This window comes from Panulirus ornatus, chromosome 4 (assembly GCF_036320965.1).
Source record: "Panulirus ornatus isolate Po-2019 chromosome 4, ASM3632096v1, whole genome shotgun sequence".
NCBI classification, from domain to species: domain Eukaryota; kingdom Metazoa; phylum Arthropoda; class Malacostraca; order Decapoda; family Palinuridae; genus Panulirus; species Panulirus ornatus.
In genome coordinates this window covers 18,288,874-18,315,891 of record NC_092227.1, presented here as the reverse complement: position 1 = coordinate 18,315,891, position 27,018 = coordinate 18,288,874, and the positions used below count along the sequence as shown (strand labels likewise).

Sequence of the window (27,018 nt, the reverse complement as noted above, 5' to 3'; positions counted from 1 at the left end):
AAGGCTTTGATAATCTCGATCTCAGCTGCTAATGAATAGATTGGCAAAAATCTGACCGACAATAACATAAAGTACTTTTCTTCAGCAGGATTATTAACCCATAGAATGACACAAAAGTTGAAAGTAATTGAAAGCAGCAACCATTGATATGTATGTTTGACAATAGACCTAATGAGTACTTTTCTTCAAGCCCACAATCGATATTATTTGTGCCTCCTTTAATTACATTCAGTTTACGCGAATTTCTCCCTAAGTCATATTTATGCATTTCTACTCTTACAACACCAGTCTCTAGGATTTTGATCTCTACCACTATCACAAACAGCCTCGTAAGGACCCAGTAGCTGGTCGTTCTTTGAATTCCTTTGTAACTCTGTACCCTTTGATATTTTCTAGCAATTGTTTGACAAAAGAGCTTTATAGTATTGTGAGTGGCACCTCTGCTTTCAAGAAACTTCCATAAGAAGATATATTAATGATAGAGTGATAGGTTCTCCTGATCAAGGAAGTGGTAATTTCTTGTGTACAAACACATTTGGTGCAAATCAAGAGGTTTTTCTGATCACATGTTTTGAAAAGCGGTGGTATGTTTAGGAGCACAACTTAGGAGCATTCTTATTTTTACTCAGTATGTTTGTATACATAATCAGATGCATATACTCCCTTCATATGATGTGGTGTGAACTACGGCCTCCATAAAGATTCCTTCAAGTACAGGAATCCTCTCTATGTCCTGCAGACTCATGTGCCTTACCGTGACTCCAAGCTGACGCGTATCCTGCAAGAGAGTTTGGGAGGCAATGCTCGCACTACCATTGTCATCTGCGCATCTCCAGCTTCCTTCAATGAGGCTGAAACCAGATCTACTTTAGATTTCGGCAAGAGGTGAGTCTGATTGACCTTGAAGTCACTTAAAGTTTATAATGTACACATTTGATTTAGGAAACTGATATTAAAGTTCTCGAAAGTAATCAGACAACAGCCGTGTTTTCGTCATGATTTCATAAAAGAATTAGATACTTCTCGGGATAGGATTAAACTACGAGTCAGTGTACTTTGATGTAAGAATGGTCACGAACAGAAAGCCAAATTGGAAGGTTAGTAAGTACAAGTATGAAGGCACGATGTCAAGGTTATCCATACTAAAACAGGTGAAGCTTATAATTCTTTGCATACCTCGGATTAAGTATGTATAGTTAGGGGTTTCCTTCATCGCTGTCCATCTATCATTTGTGTACATAGCGCTTCTTCATGATTGCAGTAACGATAAATTTGTATTCTTTGCGTTTAGTTGGTACACAGGTATTAATCTGCACTGATTGAATCAAGAGCAGCCATGTCTGTCTGCAGATGATATTTCTTATATTTTGGCCTGCCAGTCACGGCTGTTTTGGGACTTTCTTCTAACCATTAAAAACAGAAGATATACGTTGAAGATTATTGGTCCTGAAGGCAGGTACCATTTGTTTCAGTAGAGCTGAGTCATTTTCAGTCTTATTATGCTTTTTCCTCACGTTTTTCCTTCTCGTCTCCCTTCTCCATCTTACCCACCCACATCCGCTGGGCTGGACCATAGGTCATGAAGTGTACTAATGTGTGTGTGTGTGTGGGGGGGGAGGGGGGTTCGGGGCATTTAAGCAGTGTTCAGTGTCTTCATTGTGGTAGTTGCATCGTGAGTATAATGGGGCTTAAGTTGTGTTGAACATATGTTTGCAGTTTTGTAGGGATGGATGGTGTCCAGAGCGTGAACGAGAAAGTGTAACTCGTATATGTCTGGGGAGTGTGGCTTTAGAGGGTTGTATTTCTGCTGGAGTGGATGCTTCAGGCAAATGGGTGAGCGGTTGTTTAGTGCTTGTCAGGCCACATCCGTGTGTAAATGTTTTGTCAATTTAACGTTTGCTGGAGTTGGGGGATCTGTGAGCATAAGTTGCTGAACTGTGGAACAAGGGTAGGCTTCTTATTTCTGCTTGGGAGCTGGTGAGTAGTTATGGAGTGGAATGGATTGGAAGGATTTACTGATGTTGCAAAGAATGAGTGCAGAGCACACAGAGGTAGGAGGATCTTCGTTTCATTGCGTAGGTGTTGTTTACGGTTGCTCGGTTGCCAGCGATTGTTTTGAGAGATCTGGTATGTGTGGTTTACAGGTTTTTTTTTTTTTCTATTTTTCTTTTATCATTGCTTTAAGGAGAGTATATGACCAAGCAAGTGACGCGTAGCTTAGAATGGAGTAGATACATTTTCCGAAGAGAATACTATGGGATTCCTTTTTCTTGGCCGAATCTGGTACCATTTAGTGTTTTGAGATAATTTGTTTGTTTCTTCTCTTTTGATTTTATCATTTTTTTTCAATTTGATGAATGTCATATATGTGCTGTATTTGTTACCCCAGAATAGTTGGTGTTTTGTTGAGTGGGAGCGATAGGCCAGTCAAGGTGGGGGAAGGATGCAGGTTGGATCTTTGTCTGCTTGAGGTTAAAAGGGCGACTAGACTTCTGTGGAGATGCAGACGCTTTGTACCGGGTGAACCAATGTTCCTGTTGTGTGCTGTGGGGGTTTTTTTTGTTTCTTTTTGCTTCTGTGGTGTCAGAGTGTTGTGATCTTGCTGTAAAGTCGTGTGCATTTGAAACGACTTCTCACAGTGTGGTCTACTGAAGGTCATTTAGGAAGAGCTTGAAGAGGGATGGAGATAGAACTGCTCCTTGGGAAGACTTCCTTGTTGAGCTTAAGGGTTGTAGAGGTTAAGCGGATGTGGAGGATGGTTCAAGTTTCTTTTGTGTGATATTTTGTCAAGAACTAGTGCTAAATGCTTTGTCTATGTGCATTGCCACTAATATTCTGCAGGGGGATGGCTGTCGTTGGTTTAAGTCATTTAGGATAAGTTGTGTGAGGTCAATGTGTATCGTGGTAGAGGAGTGGTTACGTCTAAGGCCAATGTGTGTATGTGAGAATAAGATACCTTCGCCAGTTTGTTGTGGATCACTTTTTCAAAGAGTTTGAATATTGAAGACGAATATGATATAGGGAGGTAAGAGGAGGAGCTGGGTGATTTGGAGGGTTATATTATTGATATGTTAGCATGTTTCTAGGTGTTATCGATTATGTTGTGTAAATTGTACCTTGGATTGCAACTGGGCCAAAGTGTTGTATGTCGTCAGGACCTGTTGCACAAGACTTCTCTAAAGTTTTACTGCAATGCTTGTGTCACGAGGAATGAAGGGTGAGTGAGCAGTTGTTTTGAAGTGGATTTTATGTAGGTTTTTCATAGCTTTCCTCTTCATTGGTGTGGATGGTTTGTGGATGATTATATATATATATATATATATATATATAGGGGATAGGGGAGAAAGAATACTTCCCACGTATTCCCTGCGTGTCGTAGAAGGCGACTAAAAGGGGAGGGAGCGGGGGGCTGGAAATCCTCCCCTCTCATTATTTTTTTTTTTTAATTTTCCAAAAGAAGGAACAGAGAAGGGGGCCAGGTGAGGATATTCCCTCAAAGGCCCAGTTCTCTGTTCTTAACGCTACCTCGCTAACGCGGGAAATGGCGAATAGTTTGAAAAAAAAAGAATATATATATATATATATATATATATATATATATATATATATATATATATATATATATATATATATACATACATATTATCATTCACACAATCATTTTCACCTTCCCAGGTAACGCCCTCTCCTTTCACACATTCCTCAATGCTCGTAGAACCTTCCACGTCTCACCCATCCTATGACTCACTTCTGCTTCCTTGATTCCATTCTCTGCTATGTCCACTCCCTGGTACCTAAAACACTTCACTTCCTCTAAGTTTTCTCCTCTCAAACTCGGTGTTGTGCTGACTGTGATGTTTTGCTAACTGTGGTGGTATTTTCCTCTGCCCTGCTAAACCTATCAACCTTTCTTTTACTTACATTTACTCTCAGCCTCGTCATTTAACACACACTTTAAGACTCAGACTCTATCTTCTGGAGTTTCTCACTCGAATCTTCCACCAGGGTTGTGGCACCAATAACAACAACAACTAACACACCTCCCACGCCCCTTAACCTCTTCAGACTTCATACCAGCCCCTCTGTCCAGGACCCTTGCCTCGACCTTCCACACCACCCACCGATAAACAACCACGCTGACATAACACACCCCTGCTGCAGTCCCACATTCACCTGGAACCATTCACTCTCCTTTCTGCCCACTCGAACACATGCCTTACTTTTTTGATAAAGATTCCTTGCTTCCTATGATAGCTTTGCTCCAACGCCATATGTTTGTAAGACCTTCTACAAATGCATCTTTATCAGCCCTATCATGTGCCTCTCCAGATCCATAATAGACGCATACAGATCTTTCTGTTCTTCTAACTATTTCTCTCACACGCTCATAAACGCAAAGACCTGATCCACACATCCTCAACCATGCCTAAAACCAGTCTGTTCTTCCCCACTCTGATACACTGTGCAGGCCACCACCCTCACAATCACCAGTTTCACACACAACTTTCCAGGTACATTCAACAATTCGAACACTCATCTTTGTCCCCCTTGCCTTTATACAGTGACACCATACATTCATTCCACACAGTCCTCAGGCACCTCAACCATGATCCATGCACACATTTAAATTTCCTAACTAGTTAGTCAACAACAGTCATCCCTATTCTTAAGAAATTCAACTGCAGCACTATCTACTTCAGCCGCCTTGCCACACCTTACGCAAGGCTTACATCACTTCTTGTCTCTCCACCAAACCACTTTCCATGACTTACTGTTCGTCTGCCTCCCCGACCCAATCAACCAACATATGCCACCCTATCATCAAACACATTCAACAACCATTCAAAATACTCACTCCATCTCTTCACCTCATCCCTGTCTGTCACTACTTCCTCATTTGCCCCATTGACCGATGTCGCCATTTGTTCTCTTGTTTTTCTCACACTATCTGCCTTCTTCCAATCTTTAACTCCCTCGAATTTGCAGATACTCTCTCACAACAACCCTTAATTGTTCTCGTTTTCAGCCCCTGCACCACCCACTTGACTTCCTGCCGCTTTCTCATATATTTTCTAATCTTTTGCAATTCTTTCCTGTAAGTACCCTCCATACGCCTCTCTTTTCTCTTTTACTAACTACTTTACTTCGTCATCCTGCCACTCACAGCCCTTTCTCACCTGCCCACCTCCCACCCTCTGCATGCAACACTTCTCTCGCACATGCCAGCGTGCTTGCCTAATGGCCTCCCAATCCTCACCCATTCCTGTAGCTTCATTTACTCTCACCTTTTTGCTATTTGCACTCAACCTCTTGGTATTTCTTAACACTATTATTTCTTTTACTTTACTTACTTCCACCTCCCTCTTCTCACTCGTACGGAACGCAGTTAAAAGCAGAGGTATAAGTACAACGGCAACGGTTTGAATCATGATGATCGAGAATGCATTTGATATAGAGGTACTCGTTCATTGCGCTGTATTCGTTGTTCATAGACCTCCGTGTTTGATAGTAAGCTCGGTAATATCATAACTTCTGGTGCCTGACGGAAAATTACTGGTGAAGACCCCGTTACTTTTACATAATATATATATTTATATATATATATATATATATATATATATATATATATATATATATATATATATATATATATATATATATTTTTTTTTTTATACTTTGTCGCTGTCTCCCGCGTTTGCGAGGTAGCGCAAGGAAACAGACGAAAGAAATGGCCCAACCCCCCCATACACATGTATATACATACGTCCACACACGCAAATATACATACCTACACAGCTTTCCATGGCTTACCCCAGACGCTTCACATGCCTTGATTCAATCCACTGACAGCACGTCAACCCCGGTATACCACATCGCTCCAATTCACTCTATTCCTTGCCCTCCTTTCACCCTCCTGCATGTTCAGGCCCCGATCACACAAAATCTTTTTCACTCCATCTTTCCACCTCCAATTTGGTCTCCCTCTTCTCCTTGTTCCCTCCACCTCCGACACATATATCCTCTTGGTCAATCTTTCCTCACTCATCCTCTCCATGTGCCCAAACCACTTCAAAACACCCTCTTCTGCTCTCTCAACCACGCTCTTTTTATTTCCACACATCTCTCTTACCCTTACGTTACTCACTCGATCAAACCACCTCACACCACACATTGTCCTCAAACATCTCATTTCCAGCACATCCATCCTCCTGCGCACAACTCTATCCATAGCCCACGCCTCGCAACCATACAACATTGTTGGAACCACTATTCCTTCAAACATACCAATTTTTGCTTTCCGAGATAATGTTCTCGACTTCCACACATTCTTCAAGGCCCCCAGAATTTTCGCCCCCTCCCCCACCCTATGATCCACTTCCGCTTCCATGGTTCCATCCGCTGCCAGATCCACTCCAAGATATCTAAAACACTTCACTTCCTCCAGTTTTTCTCCATTAAAACTCACCTCCCAATTGACTTGACCCTCAACCCTACTGTACCTAATAACCTTGCTCTTATTCACATTTACTCTTAACTTTCTTCTTCCACACACTTTACCAAACTCGGTCACCAGCTTCTGCAGTTTCTCACATGAATCAGCCACCAGCGCTGTATCATCAGCGAACAACAACTGACTCAATTCCCAAGCTCTCTCATCCCCAACAGACTTCATACTTGCCCCTCTTTCCAAAACTCTTGCATTTACCTCCCTAACAACCCCATCCATAAACAAATTAAACAACCATGGAGACATCACACACCCCTGCCGCAAACCTACATTCACTGAGAACCAATCACTTTCCTCTCTTCCTACACGTACACATGCCTTACATCCTCGATAAAAACTTTTCACTGCTTCTAACAACTTTCCACCCACACCATATATTCTTAATACCTTCCACAGAGCATCTCTATCAACTCTATCATATGCCTTCTCCAGATCCATAAATGCTACATACAAATCCATTTGCTTTTCTAAGTATTTCTCACATACATTCTTCAAAGCAAACACCTGATCCACACATCCTCTACCACTTCTGAAACCACACTGCTCTTCCCCAATCTGATGCTCTGTACATGCCTTCACCCTCTCAATCAATACCCTCCCATATAATTTACCAGGAATACTCAACAAACTTATGCCTCTGTAATTTGAGCACTCACTCTTATCCCCTTTGCCTTTGTACAATGGCACTATGCACGCATTCCGCCAATCCTCAGGCACCTCACCATGAGTCATACATACATTAAATAACCTTACCAACCAGTCAACAATACAGTCACCCCCTTTTTTAATAAATTCCACTGCAATACCATCCAAACCTGCTGCCTTGCCGGCTTTCATCTTCCGCAAAGCTTTCACTACCTCTTCTCTGTTTACCAAATCATTTTCCCTAACCCTCTCACTTTGCACACCACCTCGACCAAAACACCCTATATCTGCCACTCTATCATCAAACACATTCAACAAACCTTCAAAATACTCACTCCATCTCCTTCTCACATCACCACTACTTGTTATCACCTCCCCATTTGCGCCCTTCACTGAAGTTCCCATTTGCTCCCATGTCTTACGCACTTTATTTACCTCCTTCCAGAACATCTTTTTATTCTCCCTAAAATTTAATGATATATATATATATATATATATATATATATATATATATATATATATATATATATATATATATATATATATATATATATTTTTTTTTTTTTTTTTTTTCTTTCAAACTATTCGCCATTTCCCGCATTAGCGAGGTAGCGTTAAGAACAGAGGACTGGGCCTTTTCACCTGGCCCAATTCTCTGTTCCTTCTTTTGGAAAAAAAAAAAAAAAAAAAAACGAGAGGGGAGGATTTCCAGCCCCCCGCTCCCTCCCCTTTTAGTCGCCTTCTACGACACGCAGGGAATACGTGGGAAGTATTCTTAATCCCCTATCCCCAGGGATAATATATATATATATATATATATATATATATATATATATATATATATATATATATATATATATATCATTTATTCATTTATTTTAATTTGTCGCTGTCTCCCGCGTTAGCGAGGTAGCGCAAGGAAACAGACGAACAAATGGCCCAACCCACCCACATACACATGTATATACATACACGTCCACACACGCAAATATACATACCTATGCATCTCAACGTATACATATATATACGCACAGAGACATATGCATATATGCACATGTACATAATTCATACTGTCTGCCTTTATTCATTCCCATCGCCACCCCGTTACGCATGAAATAACAACCCCCTCCCCATGCGAGGTAGCGCTAGGAAAAGAAAACAAAGGCCACATACGTTCACACTCAGTCTCTAGCTGCCATGTATAATGCACCGAAACCACAGCTCCCTTTCCACATCCAGGCCCCACAGAACTTTCCATGGTTTACCCCAGACGCTTCACATGCCCTGGTTCAATCCAGTGACAGCACGTCGATCCAGGTATACCACATCGTTCCAATTCACCCTATTCCTTGCACGCCTTTCACCCTCCTGCATGTTCAGGCCCCGATCACATCAATATATATATATATATATATATATATATATATATATATATATATATATATATATATATATATATATATATATATATATTTTTTTTATTTTCTTTTTTTTATTATACTTTGTCGCTGTCTCCCGCGTTTGCGAGGTAGCGCAAGGAAACAGACGAAAGGAATGGCCCAACCCCCCCCCCCCATACACATGTATATACATACGTCCACACACGCAAATATACATACCTACACAGCTTTCCATGGTTTACCCCAGACGCTTCACATGCCTTGCTTCAATCCACTGACAGCACGTCAACCCCGGTATACCACATCGCTCCAATTCACTCTATTTCTTGCCCTCCTTTCACCCTCCTGCATGTTCAGGCCCCGATCACACAAAATCTTTTTCACTCCATCTTTCCACCTCCAATTTGGTCTCCCTCTTCTCCTTGTTCCCTCCACCTCCGACACATATATCCTCTTGGTCAATCTTTCCTCACTCATCCTCTCCATGTGCCCAAACCACTTCAAAACACCCTCTTCTGCTCTCTCAACCACGCTCTTTTAATTTCCACACATCTCTCTTACCCTTACGTTACTCACTCGATCAAACCACCTCACACCACACATTGTCCTCAAACATCTCATTTCCAGCACATCCATCCTCCTGCGCACAACTCTATCCATAGCCCACGCCTCGCAACCATACAACATTGTTGGAACCACTATTCCTTCAAACATACCCATTTTTGCTTTCCGAGATAATGTTCTCGACTTCCACACATTCTTCAAGGCCCCCAGGATTTTTGCCCCCTCCCCCACCCTATGATCCACTTCCGCTTCCATGGTTCCATCCGCTGCCAGATCCACTCCCAGATATCTAAAACACTTCACTTCCTCCAGTTTTTCTCCATTCAAACTCACCTCCCAATTGACTTGACCCTCAACCCTACTGTACCTAATAACCTTGCTCTTATTCACATTTACTCTTAACTTTCTTCTTCCACACACTTTTCCAAACTCAGTCACCAGCTTCTGCAGTTTCTCACATGAATCAGCCACCAGCGCTGTATCATCAGCGAACAACAACTGACTCACTTCCCAAGCTCTCTCATCCCCAACAGACTTCATACTTGCCCCTCTTTCCAAAACTCTTGCATTTACCTCCCTAACAACCCCATCCATAAACAAATTAAACAACCATGGAGACATCACACACCCCTGCCGCAAACCTACATTCACTGAGAACCAATCACTTTCCTCTCTTCCTACACGTACACATGCCTTACATCCTCGATAAAAACTTTTCACTGCTTCTAACAACTTTCCTCCCACACCATATATTCTTAATACCTTCCACAAAGCATCTCTATCAACTCTATCATATGCCTTCTCCAGATCCATAAATGCTACATACAAATCCATTTGCTTTTCTAAGTATTTCTCACATACATTCTTCAAAGCAAACACCTGATCCACACATCCTCTACCACTTCTGAAACCACACTGCTCTTCCCCAATCTGATGCTCTGTACATGCCTTCACCCTCTCAATCAGTACCCTCCCATATAATTTACCAGGAATACTCAACAAACTTTTTTTTTTTTTTTTTTATACTTTGTCGCTGTCTCCCGCGTTTGCGAGGTAGCGCAAGGAAACAGACGAAAGAAATGGCCCAACCCCCCCCCCCCCCATACACATGTATATACATACGTCCACACACGCAAATATTCATACCTACACAGCTTTCCATGGTTTTCCCCAGACGCTTCACATGCCTTGATTCAATCCACTGACAGCACGTCAACCCCGGTATACCACATCGCTCCAATTCACTCTATTCCTTGCCCTCCTTTCACCCTCCTGCATGTTCAGGCCCCGATCACACAAAATCTTTTTCACTCCATCTTTCCACCTCCAATTTGGTCTCCCTCTTCTCCTCGTTCCCTCCACCTCCGAGACATATATCCTCTTGGTCAATCTTTCCTCACTCATTCTCTCCATGTGCCCAAACCACTTCAAAACACCCTCCTCTGCTCTCTCAACCACGCTCTTTTTATTTCCACACATCTCTCTTACCCTTACGTTACTCACTCGATCAAACCACCTCACACCACACATTGTCCTCAAACATCTCATTTCCAGCACATCCATCCTCCTGCGCACAACTCTATCCATAGCCCATATATATATATATATATATATATATATATATATATATATATATATATATATATATATATATATAGGGTCGAGGGTCAAATTCGGAGGTAAGTTTGAATGGAGAAAAACTAGAGGAAGTGAAGTGTCTTAGATATCTGGGAGTGCATTTGGCAGCGGATGGAACCATGGAGGCGGAAATGAGTCACAGGGTAGAGGACGGGGCGAAGGTTCTGGGAGCGTTAAAGAATTTGTGGAAGGCGAGATCGTTATCTCGAGGAGCAAAAATGGGTATGTTTGAAGGAATAGTGGTTCCAACAACGTTATATGGTTGTGAGGCATGGGCTATAGATACGGTTGTGCGGAGGAGGATGGATGTGTTGGAAGTGAGATGTTTAAGGACAATATGAGGTGAGGTGGTTTGATCAAGTACTGAAAGGGTAAGAGAGATGTATGGTAATAAAAAGAGTGTGGTTGAGAGAGCAGAAGAGGGTGTATTGAAATGGTTTGGTCACATGGAGAGAATGAGTGAGGAAAGATTGGCAAAGAGAATATATGTGTCAGAGGCGGAGGGAACGAGAGAAGTGGGAAACCAAATTGGAGGTGAAAGGATGGAGTGAAAAAGATTTTGAGTGATCGAGGACTGAACATACAGGAGGGGGAAATCCGTGCAAGGGAAAAGTGATTCGGAACGATGTGGTATACCGGGGTCGACGTGCTGTCAGTGGATTGAACCAGGGCATGTGAAGCGTCTGGGGTAAACCATGGAAAGTTTTGTGGGGCCTGGATGTGGAAAGGGAGCTGTGGTCTCGGTGCATTACACATGAAGCTAGAGACTGAGTGTGAACGAATGGGGCCTTTGTTGTCTTTTCCTAGCGCTACCTCGTGTGCACCCGGGGAGAGGGGGTGCCATTTCATGTGTGGCGGGGTGGTGGCGGGAACGAATGAAGGCAGCATGTATGAATATGTACTTGTGTTTATATGTATGTGCCTGTGTATGTATATGTATGTATAAGTTGAAATGTATAGGTATGTTTATGTGCATGTGAGGGCGTTTATGTATGTACATGGTGTGTGTAGGTGGGTTGGGCCATTTTTTCGTCTGTTTCCTTGCGCTATTTCGCTAATGCGTGAGACAGCAGCAAAGTATCATATATATATATATATATATATATATATATATATATATATATATATATATATATATAAACACTAAGGGTATTCGATTACTTGTCATCGTATAATTGTTTATATATAATGGATTTCGTAGCCAATTAAGAGCACAAGTTTCCACACTAATAGTAGCAGGTCGAAAGCTGCTATCGTGGGATACTGTACGTACTGTGGTGGCGAGAGTTCATTGCATTATATTCGTTGTTCATATACCTCCGCGTTGAGCAGCAAGTTTGGTAAGAATTAATGCATGACGGGGAATGATCGGTGAAAACCTGTTGCATACGTATGTAACGCGAAGGGTGTTAGATTAGATTAGATTATGAGCTTCGTCGCTTTCTATCTAATCTACCCATCTCTCACACTAATGGAAATGGTTCGAATTGGTTGGTTGGTTGCGTGGGCTTTAGGCCAGTCAGCTGCAAGAGTTATTAAGGCCGACAACATCAAAATACTGAACATCAAACAACGGAAAAATGTATATTTTCTGGGTTAAGGATAAAATCAAGATCACATACACTGACTGTGCATATATAGCGAGTGACTGCTCTCAGTGATATAAAACTATTTGAGAGGATTTTTATGTTTAAATGTTCAGAGGTTTATGTATCCATCAACTGGTATGACATAGATTTTTCATGTGATATGATACTTTTATGTTATGTATTGGAATTGTTTTTTTCATGGAGGACCGACATCGTAAAGGTGAGTGAAAACGAATTTGAAAAGGAGTTAGGCTTCAGACCTGCCGCTTATACAACTTTATCCTACATAGTGTGTTCGTAGATTTGTCAGACCATCAAGTTAGTTATAAGAAAAGTGATGCAGCTACATGGGTTAAGTACAGTAGCAGTTACTGTACACTTGCAGTGTATGATTTTCTTCAGCATGAACCCTCACATCAACCCTCTGAAAAACTAATTATTACAGGTCTATATAATAAAACTGCCAAGTGATGGTAAAGTGACAGTTGTATTTGCAATGCTCTGTTGTCTTAATTGATAAGATAACTAGTTTGCGTCACACCGATTCGTTCGTTTGTGACGTATATTTCAATATTTTAACTCGCAAAGAAATCATTGATGGAGAATACTTGCAAAATGAATAGCAGGTACTAATGTTATCTATACACCCAACACGTGCATCAGGAAAATATATCAGACAATTATGAACAGATTGGTTAATAGTACGAACTGGTAACCTTCTTACATTAATAGTACGGACTGGTAACCTTCTTACATTTTTGTCACTACAGAGCCAAGACCATCAAGAATTGCGTCACTGTGAACGAAGAGCTGACGGCCGAGGAATGGAAGCGGCGGTACAACAAGGAGAAAGAGAAGGTGAGGTGTAGGTCCACCTGAACACTACTGGTGTATCATCCCTCACTCTGCCATCGTATCACCCTTCTCATGGCTACCCTCCACATTAGAACACCCTCCACATGGCCATCACAACATCCCTCCATGTGGTCACCACCGCATTATCATTCACATGAACATCACAACACTCTCCACATGGCTACCAGAACGTCCTTCACATGACCACCGCCCACACCAACCACAGCATCACCATAACACCCTCCCCACACCTTGTATACCTCTAGCTAGTGAGTGACCACTTCCCCTGCGACACTCCACACTGTCACCAACACTCATCACATGACCATAGCAAGTAAAGATACTTTACATGGTAATCTTCCCGAAGTTTGATGATCAACGATGGCGTCCAGCTTTTACACTCAGTCGTGTTATTATGATGTCCAGGTTTTCTATATTTCTGGTAATTCTTTTTAGAGGTCAACTCCTTCAATTGCCCTCACTTAATGTAGTGTTCTAGCCAGCCCTGGGTGTACCTTTAGATACAGGAAAACACGATTAATTATGCCTCAGCCATGCTTATTGCACTTAAAAAACCTAACTGTAACGTGTCCTGGTGGCGGCCTGCTGGAGAAATCAACTTCTAAGCTGCTGTAATCACCGGGTGAGTCGTGACCACGGCGTGTGTGACCCCTGTAATCCTCCCTGGTGCTATTCTGTTACGTTAATCAGGCTCTTAGAGCTGGTCATCGTCGTACACTGAGGCTCGGCATGAGCTCTCTGGTTAAGGCTAATCTTGTTAATGTATAAATTTCCCAACGCCGTGAGTTACCTGACGGTACAAGGACGATGGTGAGCTTTTATGATGACGCTGAACATATTGACTGTATTTTGGTGAATATTTTAACTGTGACGTTCTAAGACTCAGTTTTGGTGTAATCATTAGATACAACAAGCTTGCATTTCTTATTGAGTGGTTTGGGCTTCATTATTCATAAGTTGATTGTGATGGCCTGGGAAAATCAAATTGTTGATCATCCGCTTCAGTTATATATTAAGATATCTTTGTCATAGATTATTGGTCCTCCATTGAAAAAAATCCTTATTTCTGTAAGTTTGGTCCTCAGGTAGATAGCTTACCTGTTGATGCATTGTAATAAGAAATCACTGTTGAGGCAGTGAAGGCCAGCATGGACGTTACCCTCACGAATGTTTAGGTGGTATTTAAAGTAATTTTGCAAAGTTGTGCCATAATGATAAGCTGCAAGCAAGTGCTATGTCTGTCCATTTGTTTATGGATGGGGTTCTTAGGGAGGTGAATGCAAGTTTTGGAGAGAGGGGCAAGTATGCAGTGTGTTGTGGATGACAGGGCTTGGGAAGGGAGTCAGTTGTTGTTCGCTGAAGATACATCGCTGGTGGCTGATTCGGGTGAGAAACTGCAGAAGTTGGTGACTGAGTTTGGTAAAGCGTGTGAAAGAAGAAAGCTGAGAGTAAATGTGAATAAGATCAAGGTTGCTAGGCTCAGTAGGGTTGAGGGACAAGTCAATTGAGAGGTAAATTTGAATGGAAAAAACTGGAAGTGAAGCGTTTTAGATATCTGGGAGTGCATTTGGCAGCGGATGGAACCATGGAAGCGGAAGTGAGTCACAGGGTCGGGGAGGGGGTTAAGGTTCTGGGAGCGTTGAAGAATGTGTGGAAGGCGAGAACGTTGTCTCGGAGAGCAAAAATGGGTATGTTTGAAGGAATAGCGGTTCCATCAATGTTGTATGGATGTTAGGCATGGGCTATAGATAGGGTTGTGCGGAGGGCGGATGTGTTGGAAATGAGATGTTTGAGAACAATATGTGGTGTAAGGTGGTTTGATCGAGTAAGTAATGAAAGGGTAAGAGAGATGTGTGATAATAGAAAGAGTGTGGTTGAGAGAGCAGAAGAGGGTGTATTGAAATGGTTTGGTCTCGTGGAGAGAATGAGTGAGGAAAGATTGACAAAGAGGATGTATGTGTCAGAGGTGAAGGGAACGAGGAGAGGTGGGAAACCAAATTGGAGGTGGAAGGATGGAACGAGAAAGATTTTGAGTGATCGGGGCCTGAACACGCAGGAGGGTGAAAGGCATGCAAGAAACAGAGTGAATTGTAACGATGTGGTATACAGGGATCGACGTGCTGTCAGTGGATTGAACCAGGGCATGTGAAGCGTCTGGGGTAAACCATGGAAAGTTTTGTGGGGCCTGGATGTGGAAAGGGAGCTGTGGTTTCGATGCATTACACATGATAGCTAGAGTCGTGGTGTGGACGAATGTGGCCTTTGTTGTCCTTTCCTAGCGCTACCTCGCGTGCACACGGGGGGAGGGAGTGCCATTTTTTTGTGTGGCGGGGTAGCGGCGGGAATGGATGAAGGCAGCATACATGAATATGTACATGTGTATATATGTATATGTCTGTGTATGTATATGTATGTATACGTTGAAATGTATAGGTATGTGTATGTGGGTGGGTTGGGCCATTCTTTCGTCTGTATCCTTGCGCTACCTCGCTAACGCGGGAGACAGCGACAAAGTATATTAGATAAGATATATATATATATGTATATATATATATATATATATATATATATATATATATATATATATATATATATATATATATATATATATATATATATATATTTTGTTTCAAACTATTCGCCATTTCCCGCGTTAGCGAGGTAGCGTTAAGAACAGAGGACTGGGCCTTTGAGGGGATATCCTCACCTGGCTCCCTTCTCTGTTCCTTCTTTTGGAAAATTAAAAAAAAAACGAGAGGGTAGGATTTCCAGCCCCCCGCTCCCTCCCCTTTTAGCCGCCTTTTCTTTCAAACTATTCGCCATTTCCCGCATTAGCGATGTAGCGTTAAGAACAGAGGACTGGGCCTTTGAGGGGATATCCTCACCGGCCCCCTTCTCTGTTCCTTCTTTTGGAAAATTAAAAAAAAAAACGAGAGGGGAGGATTTCCAGCCCCCCGCTCCCTCCCCTTTTAGCCGCCTTCTACGACATGCAGGGAATACGTGAGAAGCATTCTTTCTCCCCTATCCCCAGGGATATGTATATATATGTATGCGTTGAAATGTATAAGCATGTATATGTGCTTGTGTGTATGTGGGTGGGTTGGGCCATTTTTTCGTCTGTTTCCTTGCGCTACCTCGCTAACGCGGGAGAAGCGACAAAGTATATTAGATGAAATATATATATATATATATATATATATATATATATATATATATATATATATATATATATATATATATATATATATATAGAGAGAGAGAGAGAGAGAGAGAGAGAGAGATGATGAGCACATGTGTCCGTGATGATAGTATGAAGGTGAAATCGCACTTCAGTAGTTCATACAGTTTTATTTAACGTGTAATTTTTCTGTACATGTAACACGACATGTTTCGTGGAGACAATCCACCTCGTCAGGTGCCAGTACTTAACAAAGTTATTTAAATCCCAACATCATACTTGATTCTAGACTAAAAGGAACCCATGTTACCGTAATCTCGCATGGAGTGCAGCCTCTTCATTACTTAATTAGATGTTAGGAGAAATAACTTATTTCTTAAGTTTAATTCCCGTTCATCTCCTTTGGATAACAGGGGTTTTGCTGGAGTTAGGAGAAATCCCTTCAAGATATTGACTTGAAAGTTTTCTTCGAGGACACGCGCTTTGGACAATGTTCCATTTTGACAGCAAGTAAAATCTACCGCTATTTCTGATACTGCGAGTCTTGTTAATCTTACGTCTTTGGTTCTGTGTTTGAGGACGAGGGCTCCACAGCTGGATAGGAGAACCGTCAAAGATATGTCAGCCAGGGATTTACGATATGGTACGTCATTTGGAAAAAGTATTTTGCAAAGCGAACGCTGTTATTGCTCACGTCGTAAAGATGACAAGACTACAAAGCTTCCGCTGTTAAACCAGACGTTTTGTTACGAAAAAAAAGAAAAAAAAACCCGTTGACTGTACCTTGCCAAAGATGATCCCCTGTAAGAGCGAGCCACTCTTGGATTTGAACATAACGACCCACCCCAGGAGAGACTTATTTTGAAGTTTGTTCTTCTGTTGGTAACTTTAGGGAGGTATCTTGGTTGAAGAGATCCTCCTCCCCTGTAGAATAGTTTGGTAGGACAGCAGTAAGAGGTGAGGGTAAGCGACCTTGAAATATTGGCTTAGGGTTTGTTACGAGCATCATATCAAGTCTTCCTCCTCAATTCTCGTGTCCGACGACCCACTTTCCCTCCTGGAGGTTGGGTCACCTTCCATCAACCCTTGAGATTCAGGACGAGGAGCGTGACAGCAGAACGGGAGAGGTTTGGGTAGCGTCACATCAAATGAACTGGTCCACACCAGGTGGTTACAATTGAACCCATAACTATAGCAATGTTTTAGGCATATTTTTGAAGACATCCTCAGGACTCATTATGATTACTTGTTTTAGCACCAAGCAAGACTGTGGCATAATTAGTAGTATGTTCTACTCTAGAGTAAACTGGTGGCTTGCGAGAAACTGCATGACGTGTGTTAAAGCAGTTTTGTCATACAGATTTGCCATTTTTGTAACTATTTAAGGGACAGTGTATCCCTGGATTATCTCTACTGGAGGAGATGAACAGTTAGCAATTATCAGATAGAAATTATTTTTTACATTAGTGTTCTATTCTTGAAGACTCGTTTTCTTTACCCTTATCTATAGTGTTTCTCTCTGCATATGTCCGCCACATATACTTTCAGACTGTGTTATAGTAAGCATCACTGGTTTCCCATTTCTTGATCACTTCTCCTCATGGCTGTCTCCCGGGTTTACCAGCATTCCCTCTTGTGCGTTTAATCCCCCATTACTTACCATATCTTAGTACATTAATCATCTGAGATTTGAGCATTGATAACAGTATTTCATGTTGCTGATGATTTGAGCATTAATGTTTAATCTCATCACTGTGATGTGGGTAAAGTTCTTCAAGATTATATGACACTAGCCATCCAGACTTGAAGAGAAAGTCAGCGTATTGAACATAGATAGATAAATGTCTTCACTTTGTTGCAGTATGTGTAGTACCAGTAGCTATGATGGAATCTCCTTCTTGCAGAACACCAAGCTGAAGGCACAGGTGGAATGTATGGAAACTGAACTTGCCCGTTGGCGCAGCGGTGAGAAAGTGTCATCTGAAGATCAAATCAATGTTGACATGGAGAAATCTATGGTGTCTTCTGTGGTGGAGGGTAAGTGGATCTGACAGTCACTGTATGGAATATATAATCGTGTGTAGAAATGATGTTAGAGAATGAGGGACACTGTACCCAGTGTCCTGTAGTTAATTAAGGTGTCCCTGCTGTATGGCCAGCTTACAGGGACAGGGAACCCTATTCTGCTAAACACATTCCCACAGTAATTATATAGGTGTAGAGTAAATGTTAGATTAAGACTTTCCTCTCAAAGTGATGTCCAGCTTGGACACCATATAGTCACATAGCTGTAAGAAGCAGGAAGCAGTGATAAATGTTCCTGCCATCTAAAAGCGAAGTGAACCGAGGTACCCCAGCGTTCAGCAGGAGTACACCCCTTCCCCCCTTCTCTCTCTCTCTCTCTCTCTCTCTCTCTCTCTCTCTCTCTCTCTCTCTCTCTCTCTCTCTCTCTCTCTCTCTCTCTCTCTACACACACACACACACACACACACACACACACACACACACACTCACAACATAAACAAGGAAATAAGAACAGGCACTAAATCTTTTTGAGAACGAGTGCAGCAGATTGGGTCTCAAGATGAACCCGACCAAAACAAGAGCGATGGCCGTCTGCTCAACGAAGCCAGACAGGATGCTCTCCGTTCAGGAAGCGCCGGTGACCTGGGTCGACACCCATCAATGTCTTGGGGTGTGGTTCGACCAGAAACACAGCTTCAGTCGCAGCTTCTGCATCTCCATCATAGGACCAAAAATAGGGAAATAATCATGAGGTCGCTGACCAGCCCAGCCGCTATCAGATCATTGGTAGACTACTGTGTGCTCCAGCGCTCACTGACCTGGGGGGGATGACCAGGTGACCAAGATGGAGGTCATCCAGAATGTTGGCTACAGCTGTGCTCCTTGCCAAGATCTGCAGGTCAGACAAGCCCATTACTACGAAGGCCAAAGTCATTGCCGCCCTCCACCTAGACCACTGGGGGCCAGGGATCACCTGGATACATGAGGCGGCCATCGTCACTCAACTTTTTCAGCGACTTCATCCATACTGGAGACGGAGGACACACAACACCAGGGGTACAGTGTACCGCCACCATCATGGCACGCTTCACCAGCCACTCTTACAGTCACAGCAGTGGGAGACAGAACGTCCAGCCTGTCTAGCAGAAAGACCTGAGAAGACTGGTCTTGAAAGCCATGGCCACTGAGGCACCGGTTGAAGCTGTGGCATATTTCACTGACAGCTCATTGGACTAGACAGATGAAGGAAGGTCGGGGCCGCCTCCCACACCCAAGATTATACTCGCCTTTGGAGGCTGTCATATGGCTGCTCCACGCCAAAGCCGTGGCACTCGCACTCGAATCCTTTGATAATACACACGGACTCCAAATCATCAGTACAAGCGCTGCAACACTGCCTTCGGAAAGACAACATTAAGCTTGTCACCTTGATCCTCGCTCAGCTTAAAAAACTAGAGCTGTTACCATACACTGGATCCCCAGCCACGCGGGGAACGAGACGGTTGACGAGGCAGCCAAAGCAGCCACACGCTTAAGCAATATCCAGATGCATGTTCCAGTGAGCGACAAGGCTCTGGACTAAGGAGAATCTCCTGGGCGCCAACAATGCCGGATCCCTGCCAGCCAAGTGGTACATGGTGACCACGAAACTAGGGCCACCATACACCGACAGAAAAATGCCAAGGTGTCATCAAAGACTGCAACTACTGACTCAGGAGCTGTCAATGCACCCACTAGAACCCTACATGCTGGATTGCGAAGTGACACAAAGTCTCCGTGCAAGATTCTTGGATTTCCACGAAGGTCGTGTGATATACCAGTGGGCTCACTACTTCACAAAGCTCAAAAGCTTCAGTTGAAACACCTGCTTCAGACCATAACCTCATACTCACCGACCAGATGAAGGTAGCACACCCACCAACACCGGCCGCTTCACCCCGATCAGCATGGCCTCGCCCATGGTCGGGCCCTCATGGGTTCGAGTCCTGACGCTGCAATCGGCACACACATCCACGAGTGATGGTCGATGGCAACTTCAGTCAAGCCGCATGATGCTGCGCACGCAGCCAACGGTCGTTGTGTAGTGCTTGTAACCAGCCTTTCGTTGTGTGGAATCAGTACGGTTATCCATGTTTGTGTCTTTTGTATCATCAGGCAGGGCTTCGTCCGTTGTGTCTTTTACTGTGGCACTCGGATGGGGAAGAGTGATCATGTAGCAGTGTCATTATTAGTACAGTGACCCTGCACGATACAAGTCTAACTATGAGCAAGCCCCAGTTTTTTTTAGTTGCTTTCTGAAGGCCTTGGACGACTCCGACCCCGACTTTCGTACATATAACCCAGGGAACGGGCCGCCTTAAAGGCGAAGGCCCGTGTCGGACCAATACCAGTCCGATGATCTAACAAACACAACAAGGTTAAGAAGTATTTCTATAGTAATAGTGTGGTGAGTTATTGATATCGGCTACGGGAAAAAGGTGAAACTGTAAACGATATTAAAAGTTGTAAAAAATACATGAAAATGATAAAGATAATGGGGCTTCTGGTGTGGATAAAGACACCAGAGTCCAATACCACTTTTGTAACAAGCATTATCTGAACACGATCCTGTTAATCAGAACACAAGGAACAAGAATCCAAAGGTGACCTAAACAGTTGACCCCTCCACAGGATTAGGGGATATCAACTAATGGGTCAACAGGGGTCAAACATTGATTTACACGTAACCCAGTTGGGTATTAAATTAAATAAAGAAGTGAAAAACACTTTAATCCCAAAATGAATAAAGAAGGGAGAAATGCTTTATTCCCAAAATGAATAGAGGCGAGAAACACTTCAATCCCAATATGAATAAAAAGGCGAGAAACATTTCATTCCCCAAATGAACGAAGGAGCAAGAAACACTTTAATCCCAATATGAATAAAAAGGCGAGAAACACTTCACTCCCTAAATGAACGAAGAGCTGAGAAACATTTTTATCCCAAAACAAATAAAAATGCGAGAAACACTTTATTCCCAAAATGAATAAGGAGGCGAGAAACACTTTAATCCCAAAATGAATACAAAGGCAAATCACATTTCATTCCCAAAATGAACGAAGGGGCAAGAAACACTTTGATCTCAAAACAAATAAACATGCGAGAAACACTGTAAGCTCAAAATGAGATAAAAGGCGTGAAACGCTTTAATCCTATTTCTGACTAGCTTTACTCGCATCTTACCTGACTTAAGTGAGAATAGGTATTAGCCCAACATAACGAAACCCAGGATGCATACTGCTTGTGAAAATGATTCTTCCGATATACATTTTAGACACTTAAGATGTTTCAATATATTATGTTAATGTGCCACATATGCCACAGTGGGAAGAACACCATAAAGGCAGTGAGTTGGGCTGCACCACGATTTAGCAGCGGTAGAAATCTAGCTACTCATACCCTGTCATGGCACATCACAAAAAATGCACAGTATAATGACGCTCTAGAAATTGTGAGCCATCCAGAAATGTTCCATGGGCAACACCAGTTAGTAGTTTGAAGCACAACAAGCACATTTCCTAGGATTAGATTACGTGCAGAGACCACTGGACTCTGCACATTACCCTTCCTGCAGAGACCACTGGAATATACAATAGCTTTCCTGCAGAGACCATTGGACAATACATTAGCTTTGTGCAGAGATCGTGCAGGGACCAGAAGACTATACATTAGCTCTAATGCCGGGATCACTGAACTGTACATTACATTAGCTCTAGGGCAGAGACCATTGGGCTTAACATTGCCTTTCGTGCAGAGACTGGACTATACAATAGCTTTCGTACAGAGATTAGACTGTCCATTCGCTTTCGTGCAGAGACCACGAGACTATACATTAGCTTTCGTGCAGAGACCACTAGACTATACATTAGCTTTCGTGCAGAGACCACTGGACTATACATTAGCTTTCGTGCAGGGATGGACTGTACATTAGCTTTTGTGCAGAGAACACTCGATTGTTCATTACCTGTTGTGCAGACACCACTGAAATATGCATGATTCTAGTGCAGAGACTACTGGACTCTACATTATCTCTTGTGTAAAGACCAATTAACCATATTATATTTCTGGTGCAGAGACCACTGATTTTCACATTAGTTACGGTGTAGGGGCTACTGGACTATACATTAGCCATATTGCAGAGACCATTTGATTATGTTAGCTCTAGTGCAGAGCCTACTGGACTACATTAGCTTTAGTGCAAAGATCACTAAACTATACAATAGATCTAGTGCATACTTAAGCTTAGTTTTATGTGTTCATATTTGCCATAAAGGTCTCCACCAAATGTTTTAAGAAATATAAACTTGTAATTGTGCAGACCCGATTAGTGACGTCTCCCTGTCAAAAAATGAAAATGATAGAAGACATGCAATTTATTAGGCCGGGGAGAGGGGGGATGCAGTTTTGATATATGAATCATTTTACTTTAGAATCAGTGCGAATTAGAAATAATAACATGCTTATTTGTAGTCATGTTATCATTAGATCCAGAGTATAGCACATGTCGAGTGAAACAAGGAATCATTTGCGAAAAAGAGGCTGATCTCCGACTATATTGGTTCGAAAACACCCGGGGACAGACTTCACGGTGGGTTGCGGCTTGATCGGCCCAGCTGAGACAGACGCCATATAACTCACGGGATGCACATTGTCTGAAAGGCTGTTGTCGGCAGATTCCACCATCTGCCACACCTCAAAGAAAGATCCTTTCACCCCAGAGCTTAATACATGATTTAAGTAGCATTTGATGGGCCAGTTTCAGCTTGCCATGAATTGCAACAAAACATTTCCTATTAGATCTTTATATATATATATATATATATATATATATATATATATATATATATATATATATATTTTTTTTTTTTTTTTTTTTTTTCCGCTGTCTCCCGCGTTTGCGAGGTAGCGCAAGGAAACAGACGAAAGAAATGGCCCAACCCACCCCCATACACATGCCTTGATTCAATCCACTGACAGCACGTCAACCCCGGTATACCACATCGCTCCAATTCACTTATTCTTTGCCCTCCTTTCACCCTCCTGCATGTTCAGGCCCCGATCACACAAAATCTTTTTCACTCCATCTTTCCACCTCCAATTTGGTCTCCCTCTTCTCCTCGTTCCCTCCACCTCCGACACATATATCCTCTTGGTCAATCTTTCCTCACTCATTCTCTCCATGTGACCAAACCATTTCAAAACACCCTCTTCTGCTCTCTCAACCACGCTCTTTTTATTTCCACACATCTCTCTTACCCTTACGTTACTTACTCGATCAAACCACCTCACACTACACATTGTCCTCAAACATCTCATTTCCAGCACATCCATCCTCCTGCGCACAACTCTATCCATAGTCCACGCCTCGCAACCATACAACATTGTTGGAACCACTATTCCTTCAAACATACCCATTTTTGCTTTCCGAGATAATGTTCTCGACTTCCACACATTCTTCAAGGCTCCCAGAATTTTCGCCCCCTCCCCCACCCTATGATCCACTTCCGCTTCCATGGTTCCATCCCCTGCCAGATCCACTCCCAGATATCTAAAACACTTCACTTCCTCCAGTTTTTCTCCATTCAAACTCACCTCCCAATTGACTTGACCCTCAACCCTACTGTACCTAATAACCTTGCTCTTATTCACATTTACTCTTAACTTTCTTCTTCCACACACTTTACCAAACTCAGTCACCAGCTTCTGCAGTTTCTCACATGAATCAGCCACCAGCGCTGTATCATCAGCGAACAACAACTGACTCACTTCCCAAGCTCTCTCATCCCCAACAGACTTCATACTTGCCCCTCTTTCCAAAACTCTTGCATTCACCTCCCTAACAACCCCATCCATAAACAAATTAAACAACCATGGAGACATCACACACCCCTGCCGCAAACCTACATTCACTGAGAACCAATCACTTTCCTCTCTTCCTACACGTACACATGCCTTACATCCTCGATAAAAACTTTTCACTGCTTCTAACAACTTGCCTCCCACACCATATATTCTTGATACCTTCCACAGAGCATCTCTATCAACTCTATCATATGCCTTCTCCAGATCCATAAATGCTACATACAAATCCATTTGCTTTTCTAAGTATTTCTCACATACATTCTTCAAAGCAAACACCTGATCCACACATCCTCTACCACTTCTGAAACCACACTGCTCTTCCCCAATCTGATGCTCTGTACATGCCTTCACCCTCTCAATCAATACCCTCCCATATAATTTGCCAGGAATACTCAACAAACTTATACCTCTGTAATTTGAGCACTCACTCTTATCCCCTTTGCCTTTGTACAATGGCACTATGCACGCATTCCGCCAATCCTCAGGCACCTCACCATGAGTCATACATACATTAAATAACCTTACCAACCAGTCAACAATACAGTCACCCCCTTTTTTAATAAATTCCACTGCAATACCATCCAAACCTGCTGCCTTGCCGGCTTTCATCTTCCGCAAAGCTTTTACTACCTCTTCTCTGTTTACCAACTCATTTTCCCTAACCCTCGCACTTTGCACACCACCTCGACCAAAACACCCTATATCTGCCACTCTATCATCAAACACATTCAACAAACCTTCAAAATACTCACTCCATCTCCTTCTCACATCACCACTACTTATTATCACCTCCCCATTTGCGCCCTTCACTGAAGTTCCCATTTGCTCCCTTGTCTTACGCACTTTATTTACCTCCTTCCAGAATATCTTTTTATTCTCCCTAAAATTTAATGATACTCTCTCACCCCAACCCTCATTTGCCCTTTTTTTCACCTCTTGCACCTTTCTCTTGACCTCCTGTCTCTTTCTTTTATACGTCTCCCACTCAATTTCATTTTTTCCCTGCAAAAATCGTCCAAATGCCTCTCTCTTCTCTTTCACTAATACTCTTACTTCTTCATCCCACCACTCACTACCCTTTCTAATCAACCCACCTCCCACTCTTCTCATGCCACAAGCATCTTTTGCGCAATCCATCACTGATTCCCTAAATACATCCCATTCCTCCCCCACTCCCCTTACTTCCATTGTTCTCACCTTTTTCCATTCTGTACTCAGTCTCTCCTGGTACTTCCTCACACAAGTCTCCTTCCCAAGCTCACTTACTCTCACCACCCTCTTCACCCCAACATTCACTCTTCTTTTCAGAAAACCCATACAAATCTTCACCTTAGCCTCCACAAGATAATGATCAGACATCCATCCAGTTGCACCTCTCAGCACATTAACATCCAAAAGTCTCTCTTTCGCGCGCCTGTCAATTAACACGTAATCCAATAACGCTCTCTGCCCATCTCTCCTACTTACATAAGTATACTTATGTATATCTCGCTTTTTAAACCAGGTATTCCCAATCATCAGTCCTTTTTCAGCACATAAATCTACAAGCTCTTCACCATTTCCATTTACAACACTGAACACCCCATGTATACCAATTATTCCCTCAACTGCCACATTACTCACCTTTGCATTCAAATCACCCAACACTATAACCCGGTCTCGTGCATCAAAACCACTAACACACTCATTCAGCTGCTCCCAAAACACTTGCCTCTCATGATCTTTCTTCTCATGCCCAGGTGCATATGCACCAATAATCACCCATCTCTCTCCATCAACTTTCAGTTTTACCCATATTAATCGAGAATTTACTTTCTTACATTCTATCACATACTTCCACAACTCCTGTTTCAGGAGTACTGCTACTCCTTCCCTTGCTCTTGTCCTCTCACTAACCCCTGACTTTACTCCCAAGACATTCCCAAACCACTCTTCCCCTTTACCCTTGAGCTTCGTTTCACTCAGAGCCAAAACATCCAGGTTCCTTTCCTCAAACATACTACCTATCTCTCCTTTTTTCACATCTTGGTTACATCCACACACATTTAGGCACCCCAATCTGAGCCTTCGAGGAGGATGAGCACTCCCCGCGTGACTCCTTCTTCTGTTTCCCATTTTAGAAAGTTAAAAAATACAAGGAGGGGAGGATTTCTGGCCCCCCGCTCCCGTCCCCTCTAGTCGCTTTCTACGACACGCGAGGAATGCGTGGGAAGTATTCTTTCACCCCTATCCCCTGGGATAATATACATATATATATATACACATACACACACATACACACACACACGCACATATACACACACACACACATACATATATATACATGTGAAAAATGTAAGAAACAATATATATATGGTGGTGGGAGTATGTCATACAGTGTAAGAAAGTAAATTCTAGATTGATATGGGTAAAACTGAAAGTGGATGGAGAGAGATGGGTGATTATTGGTGCATATGCACCTGGGCTTGAGAAGAAAGATCATGAGAGGCAAGTGTTTTGGGAGCAGCTGAGTGAGTGTGTTAGTCGTTTTGATACACGAGACCGGGTTGTAGTGATGGGTGATTTGAATGCAAAGGTGAGTAATGTGGCAGTTGAGGGAGTAATTGGTGTACATGAGGTGTTCAGTGTTGTAAATGGAAATGGTGAAGAGCTTGTAGGTTTATGTGCTGAAAAAGGACTGGTGATTGGGATTGC

At 42.6% G+C, this 27,018-nt stretch overlaps 1 protein-coding gene across 3 annotated transcripts in view; it reads left to right on the top strand.

Annotated features, from left to right (window-relative positions):
- The window catches only part of LOC139765906 (kinesin heavy chain-like), a 909,514-nt gene that overhangs the window by 625,210 nt on the left and 257,286 nt on the right, over positions 1-27,018 (top strand). For all 3 annotated transcript variants that reach the window (XM_071693874.1, XM_071693867.1, XM_071693860.1), the window contains exons 8-10: positions 740-885; positions 13,115-13,202; positions 18,303-18,435. In XM_071693874.1, the coding sequence (XP_071549975.1) occupies positions 740-885; positions 13,115-13,202; positions 18,303-18,435 (367 nt within the window). The remainder of the gene's footprint in view (positions 1-739; positions 886-13,114; positions 13,203-18,302; positions 18,436-27,018) is intronic.